Source organism: Pelobates fuscus, chromosome 5 (assembly GCF_036172605.1).
Source record: "Pelobates fuscus isolate aPelFus1 chromosome 5, aPelFus1.pri, whole genome shotgun sequence".
In the NCBI taxonomy this organism is placed as follows: domain Eukaryota; kingdom Metazoa; phylum Chordata; class Amphibia; order Anura; family Pelobatidae; genus Pelobates; species Pelobates fuscus.
In genome coordinates, this window is record NC_086321.1 from 34,326,463 (window position 1) to 34,342,372 (window position 15,910).

The window sequence follows — 15,910 nt, forward strand, 5'->3', positions numbered from 1 at the left end:
ACACTTGGACAACCAAGGAGGCAAACCACGGGTTTGGGTGAGTGCGGAGAAGGCCATGATTTACTCTGGGCGTCCTTGTTTCCAAATAAAGGATATGTGGTTTTGAAACAGTTTCAGTAATTAGGTTCAAATTGATATTGGCAGAGAACACAGGAAAGTGCACTAATTCGAAAGTTAATTCTCCCTAACCAATGATTTTTTTGTTGTATTTGTATCTAGACTTGAGCATGGCAAAAAGAAAATGGTCAATTTAAACTGATTTGTCCAGGTGGGGTGCCAGTTTGCAAGTACTGGCCAGCCACCACAGGACAGATTGTTTCACGAAACAAACAAAATGGCATTTGTTTGCTTTGTGATGCACCCATATGGTGTTTTGAAGTTGTAGAATTTAGATGAACTACTGATCTCTCCAAATTAGGACGAAATAGGATCAGTCCAAAACCAAATGCAGAAGTCGTTTTGTATCCTACATTTTGATGGGCCAAAATGTGACACCAATGCGGTATACAATGCACCGAAACGGCTTTGTTCACAGTTTTTATTTGTCTACTCATAATACAAACCATTTTATATTAATAGAAAAAACCTAACCCCACTTCAAGTTTAAAAAAAAAAAAAACAACACAACACCCAAATCATTTCAGAGTCAAATAAGTATGGCAAACATTGAGCTGGTAATCTTTCATTTAATGGGTTTAAATCTATTTAGATAAAGAAGCAGGAACTTAAGCCTGCAAACAATACGGATGCTTAAAATGAATTGGCTTTCTATCAAACAAAACATTCACTTTGTGGGGTTGAGGACGGGATGCTATTATTACTAGTTTATACTATACACTGATACTATCCAACTCGCAAAGATACATTTTTTTAATGTCATTCTAGATTAAGAATGCATTTTTCAGTACAACAAGGACATTTTTCCTACTTCTCTACAGAAAGTCTATTTACTTACGGAGGAAGTATCTCTGCTGCCATAAAGATTTTCTCTACCAACTCTGAGAGTATGGTCAGTAAATGTGCCAAATTAGCATTTACATCTTCATTTTTTTCCAGCTTTGAAGGATTTAACTTTAAAGAAAGCAAATATCAAGTTAAGCATTTAAGTTACAAACAGAAATTTAATTTAAAGTATATTTTATACACCGACTAGCTGCAATCTGGCTTAATTTTTGCTTCTCAGACTCCCCCCCCCCCCCCCCCCCAAAAAAAAAACAAGTGTTAAGAAACACACTAGCCATTTCATCATTGAGATATATATATATGTATATATAAAAAAAGTTTTCTAACTAAATAAATCTGTTTTCTCTGACAATAGAATAGAATATAGGACCAATGCTCATTTAAAATAGGTTTGCAAGATTTATATTGTTTAGTTAATTTGGCAAATATTTAACTGCACGGTATTCTTGTGTTTCTTACATTAAAAGCCCAATTTGTCCATATTATTATAGCAGTCATTGTAACATTGTATAATTTCACACGACTCACCTCACAAGACAGCTTACTTTCCAGTATTTTTAAAATAGTATCTTTGAGAGCATGATGAACAAACGGTGTTGCAGTGGCTTTCATATATTGCTCCATAAGTGTGCTTGCTAATGTGGTTGCACGAAACAGAGTTGTTGCCTCATCTGTAAAAAATAATTTAATTTAAAAATAAATAGAAGAGGTATTGCACTTAACAAGGAGATGATAAATGTTGCAGACTACACAGTCTGTAGCAAGGAATTATAAAATATATTTACTTTGATAAAGAATTACAAATATGTATGTTAACAGCACCAAAAGCACAGTCATCGAGGCTAATTAAAATTAAAGGGAATGTCCAGGAACCATAACTACTACAGTTTATAGCTACAGCTCACTGTAGTGGTCATGATGTCAGGTCTACCTTGGCCCAGAACCTTGTTAATGAAATTGACCTTTTAGCAACAGCTTACCCGCTAACCTGCATCTCTACCAAGCTCCTAGAATTGCTGGATGAACCCGATCTGGTTGCCATTAACTAGCCAAGAACGTCAGCTAATCAAAGGCCCCGATGCACAACATTGACATTACTGAGACCTCTAGTTCTGGGCTGCTTGATGGCACACCACAAAGCTGCCAGAAATGGAGTAACATCTTCGTCGGGCAATGGGTTAAGCTTGATAGCTGCATCATTTCATAGATAAAACCTGCATATACAGACTCCAGGCACCATTACAACTTCAAATTACTGAAGTGGTCAGAGTGCTCGGAGTAATGATTTAAAAAGAATACTGCTATAATTAGTAGCTTACTGGTAATGGAGGAAACCTTAGTGAAATATGTCAATGTTCTAAAACAGAAGCAGCAGGAAGATATATTATTGGTATTTATATAGCGCCAACTTATTCTGCAGCTTTACAATATTATAAAAGGGGGAAATGTAACCATAAATGAGACAATTACAAAATGTTATAGAAACAATAGGTAGATGGGGACCCTGCTACAACAAGCTTACAGTCTAGACATACACACATTTTGTGTGTAAACTCGACTTGATAAATAAATTCATTCGGAAAGCTAGAGATAGTAAACCAGAGATAGTAATTTTACACAAAAAGTTAAAAAAAAAAAAAAAAAAACATCAAAAAACATTTACCTTCCACACTAATTTCTTTGTCATTTAGTGTTCTCAAAAGTAATGATTCCATTTTTTCATGCAGAAAAATGCGTAATAAGATGCTAGCCAGTAGTGTTCGGTCCTGCCCACATACATGTGATAATGCATTCACTACGTGAAGTTCCTTCTGTAGTATAAGCTACAAAATAAAACAAAAATTAGATTTTTATGCTAATTAGCAATATGAACGTAGAATTTATGGGAATATAAGTACCTCTTTGAACTCATTGTACTCTTCCTCAGGCATTATTTTCTCCATAGAGTATCGTACCCGGACACGCAAGGAACCTGGCTCTATACCTTTTAGCGGTATGTGGGAACTGAGTTGAAACCACTCATCTATTGCATGCCCTCTTTGCAGTCGATTTAACTGGCATCGCATAAACACTAGTTAAAGGAAAAGAAAGACCAATAAATGCTTAGGGCAAAGCTGTGCTTTACAACGGACTGGAAACGAACATTGTAAATAGTGGGTCATTAAATCAATTTTAAAGATTAGCTATACAACTTGCAGCTGTCAAATACACAAATGTTAAAAATCAGTGTCATAGGTCATGCTATAATGGAAAGTCAAAACTTCTAACATGCATAGGGCTCAATTTAATAAGATTTACATATGATTCAATAAGGTTAGAAAGACTTTTCAAATGATTTATCAAGTCACCAGTAAAGTCTATGGGAACAGTTCTAGATAAATCAACTGTAAAGGTGTGTTTTTTGTTTGTTTTTGGAGTGTTATTCCAAGCATCATGATCACTTGGAAATTGATTTGGAGTAGCTATGATGCTCAAAGTCTGTAGATGCAGCATTTCACTGTGAAACATTCACTGTTTAACCCCTTTGCTGACGGAATTGTAACTTCCCCTCTGGCAGCATCATTACCCAGCCCAGAACAGGAGTTCCAGATTGGCAAAAGCTAATTTTGTGCATATTTCCATGGGCTGACAGATTGTCTAACGCTGCCTGAGTGGCACGATCAGCATGTGGCTTAAGCAGAAGTCAGATGTGATTCAGCTAGGATGCAGGAGCCTCAACTACTGGCAGGATCCATGTAAGAGGGAAAACCGTTGCAATACTTTTTGCCCTATTATGATGGAACAGCACCAAGGTACTCCCGACAGAATAACGTAGCTATTCCCCAAACGTAGCATTCAGATTGTGTTATAGCTCTTAAATAGAGCCAACCCCTCAGCAACGTCACTTTCAATTTTGGCATCAAACTGTGTACGTGCTTTGTATTTGTGGTGCATAAAAAATAATAAAAAAAAAAGACACCGGGTGGAGCTGATCCCATGTCATCATATGCAGCAGCCTGGCTCACTATGTTCCTGGAAGTTTATTATGGTGGAGGGAGAGGTGAAACAAAAATGTTGCTGCTCCGGACAACCCACATCTCACCACCTCACCACCTCACCAATACTAAATGAATGTGAAAGCCTGTTAGCATCATATCTGAAGTATAGGCTATTAAATTGGAGATAAAAAAAAGAGGTTTCAGTTTTATACATAGGTTGAAAGTATAAATCGAGGGGATAGAAATGCATGAAAATATGCTTATGCATACTGTGAGGGGACAAAGAAAAATACTATACTTACATATGTCAGGATCTTTGCTTTTCTTTGTTTTGTTACTTAGACTAATCTCAAATCTGTTGATGTCTGGCGATAAATCACTAAAAGAAAAAAAAGAATCAAGAGTTTTTGCAACAAGAGGCACACTAAACTCAAAGTGTAGCAGATGCATCTTCCATGCACATAAAGTTAATTTAAGAAGCAGCCTCCATTATAGTTTATCTCGGTCCTTGAATTAATTATAACATCTCCCAAGCGTCCCTATTTTGTTCCCAAATCTCTTTTTTCTAGGAGCTTCACATTGTTGGTGTGTCTCAATGTATAATAGAAAATGTCCAGGCACTCCATAAGCTTCAAGCACATTTAATGGAACAAACAGAGCACTGCGACGTTTAAACCCACACTTTGTCAAAGACCCAAGTGTGGGTCGAAACGTTGCAGTTCTCGGTTTGTTCCAATAAATGTGCTTGAAGCTTATGGAGTGCCTTGACATTTTCGCTCTACATTTTCATTTCATAAGATGGTGTTTAGCACCCTTACCTTTTGTGAATTGAGGGCGTTTCCTACTTGTTGTATTGTGACTGTATAATAGAGCTCCACAACAATAATACTCCCAATAATGTGTATTTTAAATACAATACATGTGTTTAGAAAACAGTCTGTGTAAATATGATACATTGTTGTTCTTCTAAATTACATTTTAGTTCTATAAATTGTTATTCGTAAATCACCAAAATGTCTCAGAACAGTCCCACCCTTGGTCACATCCACACTCAAAGCCTTAAAATTAAAGTATCCCTCTTTGTCCATTTCAAATGTTAGGAGGGATGTTATAAGCCCTTTAAAACATGGGCTAGTTTAGCTGAAGCTCTTTCAAATAGTAGAAAAAAATCAAACAGAATTATTTGCACAATAAGCCAATGATATCAAGACGGAACAAAAAAAGTACATAATGTCAGCATCCACCGTACAAAGCTGTCTGCGATAGTCAAAAAAGTCCTTGTACTTACTCAAAGAAAAACTCTTCTGACCAAACCGGATTCTGACCGTCTCGAGCATGTGTCTTTGCTACCTGCACACAGTTCAGGTAGATATTACAGTACGGGCTAGTAAAATGTTTCACTGGGAGCTTATGAGCTTCTTCTACATGCAAATTAAGACTGCTGACCTAGTGAGAGGGAAAAGGTAGCATTTGGGTTAGCATTTGAATTAAGAATGCACATCTAGATTAAGAACAATCTGTTTAAAAAGTGCCTTTTTTAAATCAACATTTCAACCTAACAAAAAAAATACTGCCCCTTGAACTATACAGTCCTAGAACATGACAACATGATTTTAATTGTACACTAACTGCTTGAGGAAAAACTATTACTAGTTGAGGGTTATGGCAAATTCCTCAGCGCGAGATATTGAGTAACGGGAACAATATGTTTTGTTAACGGATTGCAAATATACCATTGGAACTTAAAAGGGTAAATGGAAAAGTGATGAGATTGGCATCACAATTACTAAATATTGAAGAATATAGAGAAATTTGAAACTAACCTGTCGAAGACGCTTATTAGAGGACGATTGTGTTGCCTTTCGTAAACTGCAAAATGCCTGCAAACTTTTCATCCAGTCCTAATGTAATTACAAATATTACATAATGTTACACAACAGTTTACCACAAAACAATCCCAACGTTTCCATTTTTCATATGTCATGTGAGGACAATCTCTTCTAAAGTTTAAGAACTCCACTGAGCTGACATACTATCAGGAACTTTAGCCACTTTGTTGTCTCAAAGGGTGGGAAGTCCTGACTTACTGAATTTATTTTAAGCATATACATTTTTGTATGAAAACACAATGTTCTATTATGTTCCTCATAAATATAACTGTCAATCTAATACTATCTGTTAATATAAATGTGCGGACATAGCGCAGAGCATGATGGCTCACTGAAAGTGGCTCCAGCAGCAGACACACTGGGACAGCCAAGTAAACATAAATATACACATTTTCCTCAATATTGGCTCTAAACCATGATGACTTAAAAACACACACACACACACACACACAGTTCAAGAATGATCTATAGCAGGGGTCAACAACCTATGGCACGCCTTTCTACAACACTCAAAGCTATTAGTACCAACAGGCTCTGGCCTATCAGGAGTTCCAGAGGAACTGAAGATATCTGCTAGTGCAAAAAGGAAGAGGGGGCAAGCCTCATTTTACACATTGCAGCACTTAAAGGAAGTGATCCCAGATCTATGAACGGGAATATGCACTGGAATAGAGCAGCCCTAGAGATGTACATGTCTAATTCGGTCCCCAGGGAGCCACCCACACTGCTAAATATACACAGAGCAGCAGAATAAACCTCCCCAATACACAAACACATGACTGACAATCCACATACATGCACACAATGCCACAAGAAGCCTCTCACATGCAATACCACAAGCAGCTCCCCCCACACACACACCCCAAACACACAATGTGACTGACATACATATACACACAATTCCAGTGGAAAGCAGCCCTTATACATAGCCTACGTGCATAGGTATTATACACAATACCACAAACTACTCATGAAGATATACAATATAACAGCGCACATACGCACAAATACAATGCTACAAAGCAACTGCAGCACCCATAAATAAGCAGAAAACAGCAACACATGAATTAAAAAAAAAAAAAAAAAAACCAGGACTGTCATGCCAAGGTTGCCTACCCTTGATATAGAGTGACAAATGTTAGAGAAAAATTGATCAGGCAACTTGAGTGAGGACTAGCGTATTTACCTCAGACTGTTCTGGAGTCTCACCCGCAAAGTAAAATATGTAATGCTCCTCACTAAAGTGCTGAACTACAATCTGGAAACAGTTTGGCCTGAAACAGAAATTAAAAAGTTGTTCTATTAAATAATAGAAAAGATACACATTGATATTATAGATCTACAACAGAACCAAAGCAAAGAATTGGGAACGTGTTTAGGGTTGAAGCATTTGTTTGGAGAAATTGTTTTCAGGTTGACATGCAAACTTTTTTTTTACACATTAAGCTGAGAGCCAAAATAATTTTGCATGACATAAAAAATTGTGCATAGGTTACTAAAAAATTAAAGTGGCACTCCAACCACTCCTTTCACAGAATTTGATACACGGAGAAGCTATGCTTCCCCCTTATCCTGCACAATATTCACACTTTCTACCTCCATAGCTCCAAGATCATGCACAGTGCACAATCCCCATTTAACTTGTATGGTCTCTTTCATAGCTTTCTATAAGATAGCCGACACAGAAGCTGTGTGCATTTGTGGCTGCCAGGAAAAATTCATAGAGTAAAAAAATTCATAGCCAAGATAGGCTTTGCAGGTAATTTTATTATTCAGTTATTTATTGAATGAAACTTCTTGTTACCAATGGACTATATACAAATATTCTGTGTAAAAACAAATTCTCAACACTCACTGTGAGTGTCCTTTTAACCCCTTAAGGACACATGACATGTGTGACATGTCATGATTCCCTTTTATTCCCGAAGTTTGGTCCTTAAGGGGTTAAATGTAAGGTTTATCATTTGTTACAAAGACTAAACACGCTGGCAGGGTTATGCTTCTAAAGTTAGTGCAAATTTGACTTGCATGTTCCAGCAATATTCTCTATAACCAAGCATTACATGAAAGTGCTCCAGTAAAGCGCTTTAAACTGAACCAATGCAAAACAGCTGCATTCACCTTATTATTCAGTCAGGAGAACATGTCAATATATACGAGTATACGAACAAAACTGTACATTTAATAATCCATTAACGACCAACATGGTTTACAAAAACATAGAAACAAATTCACTATATTTACTACATATTTGAAACAAACCCCCACATATCAAAATGAAAAATAAATGAAATAGCGCAGCTTAATTTTTAGCTGCTTTTTTCTCTTTCTTAAACAGTACATTCTTTAAAACATGGTTAACAGAGGACTTGGAACCTCTCACCTGCCAAACAGACTGTCATGGACTACATAGACAGAACACACACTCAAATCAATTAATCCTTTGGGCTTTGTGGCACGCTTTTCACTTTCAAAAAAAATAAGCTGGGCATCATTACCCTCTAAGATAAAATACAAGTTCTTCCACCTTTTGCCTTTACCTGCAAACAGAAAGAACAAATACATGATGAGATGAGTTAAAAGAAATAAGATATCTTCCAGCTCTCAACTATCAGGTACAAATTAAGCAGTGAAAAAACAAAAAAACAAATACATATGTAATTTATCAACAATTAGGAGTGTTCCTGTTGGAAGTAGTAAAGTTTATTGTAATTTGCTCATTTCTAATCATAAAATCATTGTTTAAAAATAAATTTCGCCAATGACACACAAAGCCATACCCTCACACACAACTTAACCAACTCTTTCTCTAACACATACATACACAAATAACCACACTCACAAGTTAACCATGTGAGCCATTCACATACAGACATACATAACTTGCCTAGATGCACACAAACATAAAATCAGACATTTTCATCCGATATATATATATATATATATATATATACACACACACACACACACACACACACCAGTCAATCTATTCAACTTATCCTGCCCTCTGCTGCTCATCTAATCATCGGCTAGGTGGGAAATTGGAGCTCAGTAACCGTTACTGTAATGGGAAAGCAGGCTGTCTCCACCACTTCACCACTTTCCTTGCACTTCCAAGTGCTGTATTACAGAAGTGTGCCTGGTAGATGTGATGTAACACCACTTTCTTTACAGAAGTTTCTCATGATGCTGCACAAGAGATCTGGGAAGATGTCTGCTATCGCATAGAAATAGCCCCGTCTCCCAATAATACCATGGAGAGTGCTGCAAATCTCCCATCTCTTTTTCCTGACAGTGACAAACAGCATGGGGACGATAGAAAAAATAAAAACAGGGCAGTATGTGTTAAGGGAGCTAGCCACAGGGGGGTATTTCTGATCTCTCCTGAGCAACTGAAGGCAATTCTGAGGCCAAGTTGAATTTTTTTTTTACTACTTTGGAGACATGGATTTGTTGATTCATGCAAGATAGTATGTATTAATCAAAAACCTTAGAGATATTTAAACATATGCTATATGAAGAGCCACTAAAATTCATCTTTACTGGTTAAATAATCTGATCGTATATGAAGTTCACCAATTTATTTTATCCCTGGTATTCTAACAGAGCCCATTATCTTCTTGATATCGGAGTATAACCTCTTTCTTGCTCACACAAAGCCCTTATTTTGCTTCACACATTTATTTTTATTTATTTTTTGTAAGATGGGAACTATTCACCTCCTTTACTACACTAAAATGTTTTTCTTTGCTGTATTACTGGCTGGCCATTTTACAAAGAGTAACTTTCCTATCTGCCCTGCACAACAGTTACACTATAATCACTCTTTTCTCCACATTCCTGGTTTTGTCCTACAAGTCTCAAATAATTCCATCTTTAAAATATACTCCCATAAATTCCTACTGCTTGAATGAATAATTTCACTAGAACTGTAATAATACATACAATTTATGATTACATTTAAAATGTATCCTCCCAGCTGCACAATTTCTTTGAGGAGATGCCTAAGAAGATCAAAATTGAATCCTTATTCATAAAGACAATAAGTAAAATAATGAATACAGACGCACATATATCATAGTATTTACAAATAAAACCAGTCTTACTCTTCTTCAGAAGGTAGCCTTTTTTGACAATGTTTTTGTAAAATGCATCCTTTGTTTTGCGTCTTATTGTGTTGTAGATTTCTTTGCCTTCCAAATCATTTAATACTTGCTCTTGATGCTGGTAAACAAATAACAGGCGTCATTATTACTAAATCAGTCTTCAAATGTTGCAGTTTAAAAATTAGAATTGTTACTTCTAACAAGACATATGCACATTTATTACATTCATAAAATTATTACAAACTCAAACCTCAACACATTCCACACTACCAAGATTTAAATAGCAAGTTTGTTTCTTACCTGCACTGGGACAGGCTCTTTTAGATAATAGCCTTCCACAATTTGTTCTTTTCTGTAGTGCTCTATGATGTCGTCAATTCTGTTAAAAAGCAGAATTGTTTTTTATTTTCCTCGAAAGTTATATAGATTACATACCAATTACATGCCGGTGAGATAGCTTAGTTGGCTAATGCATCATCAGTAGAATGACAATCCAGGGTAATTAATATGGGGTATATCCAGCCTTTTTTGTAACCACTTAGTCACAAACACAAACCAAAGTTAGCATATTTGTTTGTGTGTTAAAAATGCAAAAAACAATTATGAACGCTAACTTTGGCCAGAGTGACTAAGTGGCTACTAAAAAAGACTGACTATACCTCATTTGCAGTACCTTGGGTTGTCTTTTTTTGCAAATGGTATGCCATCATGGGGGTAATTCTCATTCCTGGACTACCATACACTCTCAAAGGCAACATAACCAATCTGGCAAATTTCAATGTGAAAAAAAATGGAAAATCAAGCATTGCATTTGACCCTTCAACTTTCAAAAACACTATACAACCTGTACATGTGTTCTACTCGGGAGACTTCGCTGAACACAAATATTAGTGGTTTAAAACAGTAAAACGTATCACAACAATGATATCATCAGTGAAAGTGCTGTTCGTGTGTAAAAAATGCAAAAAAAAACGTCACTTTCACTGACAATGTCATCGTTGTGATATGTTTTACTGTTTTGAAACACAAATATTTGTATTCAGCGATGTATCCCGAGTAAAACGGTACCCCCATGTACAGGTTTTAGGGTGCCATGGAAAGTTACAGGGTTATATACAGTGCTAGCAAATTAAATTATCTGGATTTTTGGCCTGGGTTGTCAGGCAGGTCACTAAAATTGCAATCAAAATGACTTAATTATGTAAAAATATGACAAATATGCACATAGAATTTAAAAATATACATATATACATATGTATATATATATTTATATATTGGAAGTCTACATGTAGAATTCTAAAAAAAAAAATATATATATATACACACACACACACACACACACACACACACACTTCACATTTTTAATTTATATATACATAGATATTATATTTATATTTTCATTCTCAGTGTATTTTGAGATATATATATATATATCAAAATACAGTTACATATAATTTATTATTTTACTTTTAAATTTATATTTAATTATAATATACACACACACACACGTGTAATTTTACTCTAATATGTATATATTAATAAAAAAACACATTTCGTATGACTATATGTATAATATCTCAAATTATATATACATACACACACACACACACACTTTATTTAATAACTTTTTTTATTTTACAGATGCAGGGAGACTGCATGTCAGTTCAGGCAGCACTATGGAGGCCTATTGAGGCCATGTGACCACTCTTTCAGAGTGATCAGATGGCCCGCGGTGGCCTACTTTGCCGAGGGGGATCTGTCTGGGCTGCCAGGCATCCCCCTCCCCCCCCGGGAGCAACGGCGCCGATCGGGTAAGGAATATATTTGCCGCGGATGTACCTTAAAGACCGTTTTGTCGGATGTACCTAGTACGTCCGTGATCCTTAAGGGGTTGGGAGCACCTGGACAAGTCACTTTATGTAGAAAAACCAAAGAACAACTATGCGGGATACGGCTGAGTAAATCTAAAAGGGAACACAAGCCACTTTATGGTCTGGGGAGAGCTCAATGCAAACGCTACATAACCTGTTACAGCAAATGCAAGAACATCAATTAGTTTATCCAATGTTATCTTCGTATTGCATTGAAACTGGTCAATGGGAGCCAAGAGTGTGTTAAAAACGTGTTTTGAAGACAATCAGGGAGTGCTTACTAGCTTTTTGCGAAATTTATCACTGAAATTGTAAATCTGTAATACTGACAATTTAAAACTTTTTGTTGCTTGAATTAAATTAATTGTTGCAATAAAAGATTCACACATCATACCTCATTTAAGAAAAAAATACCAAAGTAAATAGCCGCAATCCCCTCTATAAATTAAAATGTGTAATACATAGCATAGTCTGCCCTCAATCACATGTACTTTCCATTATAAAGCTAATTCACTGCAATCTGCATTTTTACATCTAGCTACTCAAAATTAAGCAATACACTTCTGCTTTTTTGTCCTACTGATCAGGCAGGTATGCTGTTTATTGGAAACGTAAAGGGCTACTGTAGTCACCAAAACAACTTTAGCTTAATGAAGCAGCCTGTGTACAGATCATGCCTCTGAAGTCTAACTGTTCAATTATGTAATTCAGAAATTAAATCACTTTTTTTTCTGTCTATTCGGACCTATCTGCGTCTCTCTTTTCTGATTCACAGTCTGTGTGAAAATAAAAAGGTTTAATTTTTAATCAGATGTAACTTAGTTCAGAAGTTTTTATCTCCAGTTCTGTAAACCGAGCTTTACTTACATATAGGATGCTCCTGCAAAGTCTAGCAAGCAACTAACAGTGCATGAGATAACTTCTAAATCAAACAGACAGCAGTAAAGGAAATGTAAATAATAGCTCTCACTTCACATGAAGTATTTAGGAAGTCTGTGTGAATCACATGCAAATGAGGTGTGACTAGGGCTGCATAAACAAAGTAATTTAATTTGTAGTGAGGCTCCAGGTGTATGCTATATACACCAAAAGTGCTTCATTAGGCTAAAGCTGTTTTGGTGACTGTAGTGCCCATTTAACCAGGCTTTTGAAGGTTTTGAAATTCTACAAGATACATTGTGCCATATATTCATTAACTGAATTTGGTCTTTAACTTTATATAATCAAGACAACTAATAACATAGTAATAGAGGTTACCTGTTGTAGTACCGACCTCCCATCACAAATTGATTGTTTGGTGTTGGACTGATCTTAAATCTCTGGATGTTTTCACTGGTACGGAAATAGAGTGAGTAGTCACCAGGAGTATTGTCAGATGGTCTCACCAAAAAGCTGCTAATTTGACCAACTAAAAATCAAAGTCAACATTTACAAGTTATTTTATATTTCAACTTTTAAGACTGTTCTATCGTGGCTCAAAATTACCACTAGCTGCTGTTGAGTGAAAAGTAAAAAATTCACAGCAGTGAATCTGCCATAGACCAGTAACTTTTTGGCACGTCTAATAGAATAGTACTTGATATTCTGGGCCTTGGTATCGTTTCAACTCCACTCCAGTACAATTTAAGATGCAGGAGGAGTATTCATCACAGGAAGCATAATTTACCAATCAAATTCAATACAAATAGCATCCATGTTTGTCCCAGACTGCCAAAATGCAATTGAGATCCTGCTAATCTTAAATGTCCAAGTAAAAACAGGATCCACAAATCAAATCTTAAGCTTGTGTCGCTGAAGCAAGTTATACTGTCTTCTATAATACTGCTAAGCGGAACACATATTTAAACCATTAGCACATCTACTTAACATTCTATTATTACGGTCTTATGAGCAAGTAAATTGTATTAAAACAGACATTACCAGAGAATTTGATACTGAGAGAGAAGTTACATTGTTAAATTGTGTTTACTATTGCTACGTCTTGGTTGTTACAATGTGATTTCTACAACTAGGGCAGGGGTCACTGTCTACTAAACTGCATTTGGATTTTTTATTTTATTTTATGATCTTGTGAACAAATAAATTGTATTGATCTGACACCATGAGATATAGATCGATAGCTATAGACAGACAAAAAAATGTTTTTGTGTGCCCTCTGATATATTATTTTAACAATATAAAAATAAAACAAATTACTGGATCAGATGTAAAAATATCAAGCATTTGCAAGACATACTGTAGCTATAAGCACCATAAATTAAAGCATCTTTATATTTTGCATCTCCCATTTTTATTAACGTCCCTATCCTATCTCCTTACCTTTATCCATTGGTAAAGATGTAATTTTATGAATGCAGCCACTCTGCTCTGCATTTCACTCAACTAAAAAAGCACAATTACCCGTCAAATCATCCTGTTATGTAGCTCAGTACATTACATTCACAAAGTAGAGGCAAGACATGCCCCTTCTAGTACCAATCAAAGAGAGTGACAATGGAAAATACTAATGTAATGTAGTGAACTGTGTAACTGAATGAACCTCTGAGTAGCTGGGCCTCTCTCTAGTAAATGAAGCACTACTCTGAGTTCCTATCACATTGCTGGCAACGAGTCAAGAGTCCAGAACTCCTTCTGGTGTTCCTCTTATCTAACAGACTCTTACTTTGCAGTCATGGATTTAAACACTTTACTTCAATATAGTGGTTATATAAAGCTTAGCCTTTGGATAAGCACTCATGTTTTATTTGTACATTAGAGGGGAAAAATATTGGTGAAATTGTGCAAGAATTGTCTGTGAACCAACTGAACTGCGGTAAGCATTTTTTTCCCTAACATTTAAAGGGTTACCGTATGATACATGAGTAAGAGTTGAGTCACTTTCCTTCCCAGGTTAACCAGCTAATTGATTCAGGTGGGTGTGAGCAGGAGTTCAAATTACAGACTGAATTCTGGGTTTGTGCCAAGCTCTGACGTTGCCCACCCTCATCTATAAATTATTGATTTCTCACAGCCATAGTGCCAATGTCCATGCTATAAGCATGTTTTTGCAGGAAATGGGCGTATTCCTGAAGTTCTTTAGCAGCCTTTGACGTCAACTTCACAGGTCTTTGCTAATTTGCAGGAGGTGAAAAAATATTTAATTCTAATTTACAAGTTCACGGAGGGTGTGATGACCAGACATTTGCGTGCCAAGATATAATACAAATAATTCTGGAAGCTCTGCATACACAGATAGCCAAAGCACTAAAACAGATATCAGAAAGGCCTAGAGGTCAAAAAAGGAGAGATTTTGCATCTGCAAACTGTAAAAACAGATCTAAACAGAATTATGTTCATTTTCAACAGTTCATGCTTAAAGTATGCTTCAGTGAAATGTCAAATAACTAGTATAAAAAAAATGGTTTCTATAAATGACCAAAAAAAAAAAAAAGAATATGCAGAAGTAGTTACATGAATTAAAACCAAAAAAAACAAAAAAACTAATTTAGAATGATTCAGATTAGATTAATTCTTCTCATGGCAAAATAGAGTGTGCTTATTCAAATGGTTCTCAATAAATAATGCTTCTAAGAGATGAGCAACACGGCATAGCTAAATGAAGATAGTTCTTCAGTTGGACCTAGACATGCAAAGCACTTCACTGAGCGAATAGATAATCTAGCATTAAGGTTCAAAGCCAAGTTTCAAGTGGCAGATGTGGGGGGCAAAAACTTATGGAGGAAAAAAAAAAAAAAATTACAACATGCATATTAACATTTACCTGTCATGAGAAGGTTGTAAGCTTCTTGCTTGGATATTTTTCCATGGAACCATCTTTACAAATGTAGAGAAAATGATAGATTGAGGGGAAAAAAAAGTTGTTGAATCACCAGACATGCTCAAATTGTTTTTTAAAAAACTTTAAAAAGGTGGGGAGGGTAGACTCACAAGAGATTCTTAAAAAGGAATCAGTAAAAATATATTTATCATTGAGCTTTTGTGATAACGCTGTTGTTGTGTTGTCTACCAATTTAAAAAAATGACACAATGAAACTAGGGAGATCAGAAGCACTGTCTCCAAATAGTTTTCATATATCCTCAAAATCATATCAAAAGTTTGCAAT

At 35.8% G+C, this 15,910-nt stretch overlaps 1 protein-coding gene across 1 annotated transcript in view; it reads right to left on the bottom strand.

The window, feature by feature from the left end:
• Nucleotides 1–15,910, bottom strand: part of RASA1 (RAS p21 protein activator 1) — a 67,398-nt gene that overhangs the window by 10,777 nt on the left and 40,711 nt on the right. The window contains exons 7-19 of the mRNA XM_063453706.1: nt 15,568–15,620; nt 13,065–13,215; nt 10,237–10,315; nt 9,937–10,054; nt 8,214–8,370; nt 7,017–7,104; nt 5,765–5,842; nt 5,230–5,387; nt 4,244–4,320; nt 2,862–3,034; nt 2,627–2,786; nt 1,492–1,634; nt 956–1,071 (exon numbers count right to left, since the gene is read on the bottom strand). Of these exons, the coding sequence (XP_063309776.1) occupies nt 956–1,071; nt 1,492–1,634; nt 2,627–2,786; nt 2,862–3,034; nt 4,244–4,320; nt 5,230–5,387; nt 5,765–5,842; nt 7,017–7,104; nt 8,214–8,370; nt 9,937–10,054; nt 10,237–10,315; nt 13,065–13,215; nt 15,568–15,620 (1,551 nt within the window). The remainder of the gene's footprint in view (nt 1–955; nt 1,072–1,491; nt 1,635–2,626; nt 2,787–2,861; nt 3,035–4,243; nt 4,321–5,229; nt 5,388–5,764; nt 5,843–7,016; nt 7,105–8,213; nt 8,371–9,936; nt 10,055–10,236; nt 10,316–13,064; nt 13,216–15,567; nt 15,621–15,910) is intronic.